Source organism: Theropithecus gelada, chromosome 19 (assembly GCF_003255815.1).
Source record: "Theropithecus gelada isolate Dixy chromosome 19, Tgel_1.0, whole genome shotgun sequence".
In the NCBI taxonomy this organism is placed as follows: Eukaryota; Metazoa; Chordata; class Mammalia; order Primates; family Cercopithecidae; genus Theropithecus; species Theropithecus gelada.
In genome coordinates, this window is record NC_037687.1 from 26377527 (window position 1) to 26387316 (window position 9790).

The following is a 9790-nucleotide window of genomic DNA, read 5'->3' on the forward strand; positions in this document are numbered from 1 at the left end:
AAAAAAAAAAAAAAAAAAAAAAAAAAAAAGGGCAAAAAAACAAGAATGCATCCAGGTGTGGTGGCACACGCCTGTAATCCCAGCACTTTGGGAGGCTGAGGCCGGCGGATCACAAGGTGAGGAGTTCGAGACCAGCCTGACCAACATGGTGAAACCCCATCTCTACTAAAAACACCAAAAATTAGCTGGGTGCCTGTAATCCCAGTGACTCTGGAGGCTGAGGCAGGAGAATCACTTGAACCCCGGAGGAGGAGGTTGCAGTGAGCCGAGATCATGCCACTGCTCTCCAGCCTGGGTGACAGAGTGAGACTCCATCTCAAAAACAAAACAAAACAAAAAAAACAAGACTGCACAGGCTGTCCCCAGCGGATCCTGGAGCTGAATGCACTCTCGTATGTGGTGACATCTGTGGTTCCAGTGGCCTATAACAATAGATGGTTGTGGGGGTGGTGGGTTGTGAAAGTCAGACAGGTTGAGCTAGTATTACAAGTTAGGAGACTGCCGCCCAAACCCTATTTAGTATACAGAGCTCCTGTTCCAGAGTACATCTTGGGAATGGCTGTCTCATCAGGCTTGACTCTCTGAATTCTGACTGAGTTAGGATGGTGAAGCGTGTGATCAAGGGGAATGCGAAATGGACACCAGCACAGCTGCCAGCCCCTCTGTGAATAGCAGCATTGAAACGACAACACCTGCCAGGAGGTCGTGATGAGATCGTAGGGACTGAAAAGGAAAGAAGTCTGGGTAGACATTATAAGACCAGTGAACAGCCCATACAATAGCCCTGCATGGCCTATGTGGATGCCTGATGGGACACGGAGAATGACAGATTACTGGGAGTTCAATAAAGTGGCCCCCTAATGTATGCAGCCGTTCTCATATTGCCTCCTTTCTGATGAGGATAGGAGAGGGACTGGACGCACCTCATTTTGTCATTGCATTCACCTGGTATATTAGTCCGTTTTCACGCTGCTATAAAGGACTGCCCAAAACTGGGTGATTTATAAAGGAAAGAGGCTTAATTGACTTACAGTTCAGCAAGTTCAGCATAGCTGGGGAGGCCTCAGGAAGCTTACGATCACAGCAGAAGGCAAAGAGGAAGAAAAGCACCTTCTTCACGAGGCTGAGCGAAGGAGGAAGAGCCCCTTATAAAACCATCAGATCTCGTGAGATCTCACTCACTACCAGGAGAACAGCATGGGGGAAGCTGCCCCGATGATTCAATTACCTCCACCTGGTCTCTCTGACCCGTGGGGATTACAGAGATTACAACTCAAGATGAGATTTGGGTGGGGACACAAAGCCAAACACTAGCTGGGTGTGGTGGTGGATGCCTGTAATTCCAGCTACTCGGGAGGCTGAGGCAGAAGAATGGTGTGAACCTGGGAGGTGGAGATTGCAGTCAGCAGGGACTGCACCATTGCACTCCAGCCTGGGCAACAGAACGGGACTCCGTCTCAAAAAACAAAAAACAAACAAACAAACAAACAAAAAAGCCGAACCTTATCACCTGGGAAGGAGAACAGTTATACCTTTACTCTCTTGCCTTGGGAATATTTCCATAGCCTCACTATCTGTCAACGCCTAGTGGCCACAGACCTCAGTAGATGGACTACCCTGGAGAGGGTACATGTTTTCCATTACATTGATGATATCGTGCTAACTTCTGAGTCTTTTTCCAGCTAACTTCTGAGTCTCTATAGCCCTCACCTTCCTGTCTCACTTGGTTAACCGGATGGGCCCTCAATGCAGACAAAGGCGGGGTCCAGGCTTATCAGTCAAATACTTGATGTCATCTGATTGGCTAAGGCTAATGGTGTTCAATTTCCCATTCTAGATACGGTGCAGGCCTACCCACATCCTACACCACCAAAGTGGCTGCAAACCTTAGTTCTTCTTCTAAGGCCGTGGTGTCCTTTTATTTCCCATTTGGCTCAACTCCTTAGGCCACTGTACCATTTAGTCAAGAAGGGGGCCAACTGGGACAGGTGGCAAAGGCAAGGACACAAACTTGTGCCTTTAGGATTCTGGTTCCAGCTATGGAAGGGGACTGAAGTTAGATTATAGTGTCATGGAGCTACAATTCCACACGACGTGTTATGCCTTACAGCAAGAGGAAGATGTTCCAAAGGGGATCCCATGCTAGTATATACCCAGTACCCCATGGTAGGTTAGCTGGGATTACAGGTGCCTGCCACCATGCCCAGCTAATTTTTGTATTTTTAGTAGAGACACGGTTTTGCCATGTTGGCCAGACTGGTCTCGAACTCCTGACCTCAGGTGATCCACCTACCTCGGCCTTCCAAAGTGCTGGGATTACAGACGTGAGCCACTGTGCCCAGCCAGACTATGCATTCTTAGGTGACCAATATATAGTTAGCTAGCTCTATGTGTGGCCGGCAGTCTCCAGACACCCAGCCACCATTGCTCTTATCGGGATCCTGGGGCCTTAGCCTTTATCCTAGTATAAAGTAGGACACCTTTAGACTAGGATAAAGGCTTTTATCCTAGTCTCAGCTTCCCGAGTAGCACTTTGGGAGGCCAAGGCAGGTGGATCACTTGAGCTCAGGAGTTCAAGACAAGCCTGGCCAACATGGTGAAATCCCATCTCTACTAAAAATACAAAAATTAGCCAGGTGTGGTGGCATGTGCCTATAATCCCAGCTACTCAGGAGGCTGAGGCACGAATTTTGGTTTCCCAGAAACCAAAATCTGGGAATGCCCAGAAACAAACTGTAGCTAAATGGCATGGGTGCCTGCAACAGAAGTACACAAACTAGCACAGGGCTCTGTTTCCTGCTTGGCCCTGTCACCTACATGATAGCTGGACAGTCTTTGACAGAGGCACTGAGCCGCCACAGATTCCCTCCTTTATATAAGAGGCACAGGGCCCAATTCCTGACCAGGCCTGGTACACAGATGGCTTGTCACGAGGCAATCCTTGCACCTGTATCCAGCTGTCCACTGAGAGTGTCTGGCTCGATACAGGCAAAGGACATAGTAACCAATGGGCTGAGCTGCAAGCTGCCTGGATGGTTGCTTCTAGGAGCCGGACCCAATAGTCCTGTGCACTGACATCTGGGCACCGTCTTTAAGGGGCCTACCATGCACCTACTATAAGGAGAAACACAGGACTGGACGGTAGCAGGCAGTCCCCTTTGGGGGACTGATATGGAAGAACATTCTTCACCGCACCTGGGGGATGCACGTAACAGTCTAGCATCTGGATGCCCACACTGCATAATATCCCTATTGTCTTACTCCAGCCTCACATGACACTTTGTAGAGATGGGGCCAACCTATTTGGTACTGCAAACCAAGCACCAGGCCACTGCCAGGGGTGGTGCTCTCTGAGAAGGACACGACTTCCTGTTTCTTGTAAAATGACCATGAGGCTGGGTGCAGTGGTACATGCCTGTAATCCCAGCACTTTGGAAGGCCGAGGCGGGTGGATCACCTGAGGTCAGCAGTTCGAGAGCAGCCCGGCCAATACGGCAAAACGCTGCCTCTACTAAAAATACAAAAAATTAGCCGGGCATGATGGCAGGCGCCTATAATCCCAGCTACTCGGGAGGCTGAGGCAGGAGAATCGCTTGAACCCGAGAGGCGGAGGTTGCAGTGAGCCGAGAGCCAGCTACTGCACTCCAGCCTGGGCAACAAGAGTGAAACTCTGTCTCAAAAAGAAAAAAATGACCATGACTTGCTGCTTCTTGTACTCACTAAACATCTCACTTTTCACCCATAGATGGTATGCAGCAAACCTCTTACCAGCTGGGCACAGATGGTGGTCTCTCTCCAGAACAAAACAGACTGTTGGATCTGCAGAGAGCTGCCCCTCTCCTCCACTGCGGGCCTGCCATGGTGCATCCCAGCAGCGAACCTGAGTACCTGAAGCCACTTTTATATTCATTATTCTTTTCTGTTGTAGTTTGTATTGCTGCTGTGGTTCAGGCCGCAATGCTCCTCTGCATACCTGGCCCCAGGGAAATGGTGGAAGAATGGCACAAGAATGTGAGGGCCATTCAAAGGTATGTTAGAGTGGCTGGGTCGCAGTAGCTCACGCCTGTAAACCCAGCACTTTGGGAGGCCAAGGCAGGTGGATCACTTGAGGTCAGGAGTTCAAGACCAGCATGGCCAACATGGTGAAACCCCATCTCTACTAAAAATACAAAAATTAGCCGGGTGTGGTGGCAAGGGCCTGTCATCCTAGCTACTTGGGAGGCTGAGGCACAAGAATCACTTGAACTCGGGAGGCAGAGGTTGCAGTGAGCTGAGATCGTACCATTGCACTCTAGCCTTGGTGACAGAGACTCCATCTCAAAAAAAAAAAACAAAAAACAAAAACAAAAACAAACACAAAAGGTGGGTATGCTGGAGTGGAGTGTATATGGTAGACACGCCTGGCAGCAATAACTGAAGCACACCCTGAGGTTGAGGGCTGCTGCATGGAGGTTGCTGGGGGAGGGTGCTAAGTGAAAGTGTTATGTAAACTGCATGCGTTTTGCAGGTGGTTGTGGTTCTCCTATCCAGCTCACCACCACTGGGTCACCCTGTAAGTTCCCTCAAATAAACCCTATGTCTCGTTTGCTAGCCCTGGGTCTCTTCGTCAGCCTCTTGAACCTGGTGCCATCCCTGTTGAAGCGTCCCGCGTGTCAGGGAGGCAAATTAGAAAGCAGATTTAGGCCAGGTGCAGTGACTCACACACTTTGGGAGGCTGAGGCGGGCAGATCCCTTGAGGCCAGGAGTTCGAGACTAGCCTGGCCAACATGGCAAAACCCCACCTCTACTAGAAATACAAAAATTAGCTGGACACAGTGGTGTGCACCTGTAATCCCAGCTACTTGGGAGGCTGAGACGTAAGAATCGCTTGAGCCTGGGAGGTGGAGGTTGCAGTGAGCTGAGATCGCGCCACTGCACTCCAGCCTGGGCAACAGAGCGAGGCTGTCTCAAAAAAAAAAAAAAAAAAAAGGCCAGGTGCAGCGACTAACGCCTGTAATCCTAACACTTTGGGAGGCCAAGATGGGCGGATCATGAGGTCAGGAGTTCGAGACCAGCCTGGGCAACACGGTGAGACCCCCCCCCCCCATCTCTACTAAAAGTACAAAAATTGGCTGGGCGTGGTGGTGCATCCCTGTAATCCCAGCTACTCAGAAGGCTGAGGCAGGATAATTGCTTGAACCTGGGAGGCGGAGTTTGCAGTGAGCCAAGACAGAGCCACTGTACTCCAGCCTGGGCAACAGGGCAAGACTCTGTCAAAAAAAAAAAAAAAAAGAAAGAGAATTGTGTTCGCAGCCGCCGTCGCTCTCTAATGCCAGCGCTGCCTCTCGCTCGCCGAGCTCCAGCCGAAGGAGAAGAGGGGTAAGTAAGGAGGTCTCTGTACCATGGCTGGTACAAAGCAGACTGCCCGCAAATCGACCAGTGGTAAAGCACCCAGGAAGCAACTGGCTACAAAAGCCGCTCGCAAGAGTGCGCCCTCTACTGGAGGGGTGAAGAAACCTCATCGTTACAGGCCTGGTACTGTGGCACTCCGTGAAATTAGATGTTATCAGAAGTCCACTGAACTTCTGATTCGCAAACTTCCCTTCCAGCGTCTGGTGCGAGAAATTGCTCAGGACTTTAAAACAGATCTGCGCTTCCAGAGCGCAGCTATGGGTGCTTTGCAGGAGGCAAGTGAGGCCTATCTGATTGGCCTCTTTGAAGACACCAACCTGTGTGCTATCCATGCCAAACGTGTAACAATTATGCCAACAGACATCCAGCTAGCACGCCGCATACGTGGAGAACATGCTTAAGAATCCACTATGATAGGAAACATTTCATTCTCAAAAAAAAAAAAAAATTCTTTTCTTCCTGTTATTGGTAGTTCTGAACGTTAGATTTTTTTTTTCCATGGGGTCAAAAGGTACTTAAGTATATGATTGCGAGTGGAAAAATAGGGGACAGAAATCAGGTATTGGTAGTTTTTCCATTTTCATTTGTGTGTGAATTTTTAATATAAATGCAGAGACGTAAAGCATTAATGCACGTTAAAATGTTTCAGTGAACAAGTTTCAGCGGTTCAACTTTATAATAATTATAAATAAACCTGTTAAATTTTTCTGGACAATGCCAGCGTTTGGATTTTTTTAAAACAAGTAAATTTCTTATTGACGGCAACTAAATGGTGTTTGTAGCATTTTTATCATACAGTAGATTCCATCCATTCACTATACTTTTCTAACTGAGTTGTCCTACATGCAAGTACATGTTTTTAATGTTGTCTGAATTCTGTGCTGTTCCTGTAAGTTTGCTATTAAAATACATTAAACTATTAAAAAAAAAAAAGAAAGAAAGAGAGAAAGAAACAAACAGATACTAAGAAGGAAATAAAATACTTTTTTTCTTTCTTTCTTTCTTTTTTTTTTTTGAGATTGTAAGCCCCTACTTTTCTTTCTTTTTTTTTTTTTTTTTTTTTGAGACGGAGTCTGGCTCTGTCGCCCAGGCTGGAGTGCAGTGGCCGGATCTCAGCTCACTGCAAGCTCCGCCTCCCGGGTTTACGCCATTCTCCTGCCTCAGCCTCCGGAGTAGCTGGGACTACAGGCGCCCGCCACGTCGCCCGGCTAGTTTTTTTTTTTTTTTTTGTATTTTTTAGTAGAGACGGGGTTTCACCGTGTTAGCCAGGATGGTCTCGATCTCCTGACCTCGTGATCCGCCCGTCTGGGCCTCCCAAAGTGCTGGGATTACAGGCTTGAGCCACCGCGCCCGGCAAGCCCCTACTTTTCAATCCCCCTCTCCCAAGTTCCACCTCCAAAACTGGACCAGGATGGTGGGGAGGTGGGTGGGAGGGGCCTTGAGGCAGAAAGGAGGATGAGTGCCTGGGTTCCCAAAAGGGAGGAGGTTGAAGACCCAGACTATTTGATGAGAAGGAGGAGCCCACGGCCTTCTCTCTCGCATCCCCACATGACCCGATTCAATAGCATGAGTCTTCAAGCAGATAAAGCATTTGGACTGGGGGATGGAGGGGCTGGGCTCATACAGCACAGGAGCCAATGGGTGATGACACGGAGCGGCACGCCCCCTCCAGCCCTCCTGTCTTCAAGCTTGAAGAGCCAGACTTCAGAGGTCTGGAAACTCCGGGTGCCTCTGCTCTTTCCTTTCTGCAGACACACCTCTTGAGTCCTGCCTGCCCGTGGTGGGGTGTCTTCTTTTCCTTTATCACTGAAACTTACCCGTGGGCTCTAAGCAATCTAAAAGGCTGAGATCTCTGAGCATTTAAGGGAAACCCATTTCCTGGATCTTTGGGAATCCCAGTCACCTCTGCCCCCATCTCCAGCAGGTAACTGACAGGCCCCAGTCTCTTTGTGGGGAGTACTTCAGCACCCTCATGGCACTACCCTCCCACAAGTTCTTAGAGACCCACTCAGTGATCATCCACCGGACAAGTTCAGTTGATTTGACCCTGGGATAAAAACCAGTGGTGCCCGGTACTGAGCAGCAATGGGACCCTTGGTGGGCTCAGCAAAACAGCTTGTTAGTAACTGGTTGTGGCACTGATTTACACATGTACTCAGTCCACAACACAATGTTAAAACCTCGAGTGCAACTTTTTAGAAATAACTTTAGGCCTATAATAGGATTATCATGTATCAGTAGCAAGCGCATTAATATCTTTCCCATCTTTGTTGAAGTCACCATTTCCCAGGTTTCCCTTGGCTAAAGGCCAGCCCCTGCATAAGGCAAGCCTAGTGATCTAGCATCTGAGTTTGCCAGAGCAAGGGGAGGGCAGGAACTCAGGGCTGGACATTTGGCTTTAGAAAGACTGTGATATGGTTTGGCTGTGTCCCCATTTAAATCTCAACTTCAGTTGTATCTCCCAGAATTCCCATGTGTTGTGGGAGGAACCCAGGGGGAAGTAATTGAATCATGGGGCTGGTGTTTTCCATGCTATTCTCATGATAGTGAATAAGTCTCATGAGATCTGATGGGTTTATCAGGGGTTTCCACTTTTGCTTCATTTTCTCTCTTGCCGCCACCATGTAAGAAGTGCCTTTCGGCCTCCTGCCATGATTCTGAGACCTCTCCAGCCATGTGAAACTGTAAATCCAATTAAACCTTTTTGTTCCCAGTTTCAGGTATGTCTTTATCAGCCGCATGAAAACAAACTATACCAGTAGAGTAAACTGGTACCAGTAGAGTCGGGCATTGCTGAAAAGATTCCCGAAAATGTGGAAGCAACTTTGGAACTGGGTAACAGGCAGACATTGGAACAGTTTGGAGGGTTCACAAGAAGACGGGAAAATGTGGGAAAGTTTGGAACCTCCTAAAGACCTATTGAATGGTTTTGACAAAAATGCTGATATGAACAATAAGGTCCAGGATGAGGTGGTCTCAGATGGAGATGAGGGACTTGTTGGGAACTGGAGCAAAGATGACTCTCTGTTATGTTTTAGCAAAGAGACTAGTGGCATCTTGCCCCTGCCCTAGAGATTTGTGGAACTTTGAACTTGAGAGAGATGATTTAGGGTATCTGGCAGAAGAAATTTCTAAGCAGCAAAGTATTCAGAAGGTGACTTGGGTGCTGTTAAAAGCATTCAGTTTTAAAAGGGAAATGGCATAAAAGTTCAGAAAATTTGCAGCCTGATGATGCAGTAGAAAAGAAAAACCCATTTATGAGGAGAAATTCAAGCCAGCTGCAGAAATTTGCATGAGTAGCAAGGAGCCTAATGTTAATCCCTAAGACCCTGGGGAAAATGTCTCCAGGCCACATCAGAGACATTCATGGCAGCCCCTCCCATCACAGGCCCAGAGGCCCAGGAGGAAAAAGTGGTTTTGTGGGCCAGGCCCAGGGTCCCTGTGCTGTGTGCAGCCTAGGGACTTCGTGCCCTGTGTTCCAGCCACTCCAGCCATGGCTGAAAGGGGCCAATGTACAGCTCAGGCTGTGGCTTCAGATAGTAGAAGCCTCAAGCCTTGGCAACTTCCACGTGGTGTTGAGCCTGTGGGTGCACAGAAGTCAAGACGTGAGGTTTGGGAACCTCTGCCTAGATTTCAGAAGATGTATACAAATGCCTGGATGCCCAGGAACAAGTTTTCTGCAGGGGCAGAGCCCTCATGGAGAACCTCTGCTAGGGAGGGAAATGCAGTAGGGAAATGTGGAGTCAGAGTTCCTACTGGGGCACTGCCTAGTGGAGCTGTGAGAAGAGGTCCGCTGTCCTTCAGACTCCAGAATGGTAGATCCACTGAATGCTTGCACCATGAGCCTGGAAAAGCCACACTCAACACCAGCCCATGAAAGCAGCTGGAAGGGGGGCTGTACCCTGCAAAGCCACAGAGGTGGAGCTAAGACCATGAGAACCCACCTTTTGCATCAGCATGACCGGGATGTGAGATCTGGAGTCAGAGGAGATTAGGGAGTTTTAAAATTTGACTCCCCTTCTAGATTTTGGACTTGCATCGGCCCTGTAACCCCTTTGCTTTGGCCAATTTCTCCCATTTGGAATGGCTGTATTTACCCAATACCAGTAACCCCATTGTATCTAGGAAGTAACTAGCTTGTTTTTGATTTTACAGGCTCATAGGTGGAAGGGACTTGCCTTGTCTCAGATGAGACTTTGGACTTTTGGGTTAATGCTGAAATGAGTTGAGACTTTGGGGGTCTGTTGGGAAGGCATGATTGCTTTTGAAATGTGAGGACATGAAATTTGAAGGGGCCAGGGGCAGAGTGATATGGTTTGGCTGTGTCCCCATTTAAACATCAACTTCAATTATATCTCCCAGAATTCCCATGTGTTATGGGAGGGACCCAGGGGGAGGT

At 48.5% G+C, this 9790-nt stretch overlaps 1 protein-coding gene across 1 annotated transcript; it reads left to right on the plus strand.

Annotated features, from left to right (window-relative positions):
* The first annotated feature begins 5381 nt into the window (after nt 1-5381).
* LOC112612287 (histone H3.3-like) lies at nt 5382-5792 on the plus strand. Its single transcript, XM_025366642.1, has one exon. It carries the CDS (start codon nt 5382-5384, stop codon nt 5790-5792), a length of 411 nt encoding a protein of 136 aa, XP_025222427.1.
* The last annotated feature ends 3998 nt before the right edge of the window (nt 5793-9790 follow it).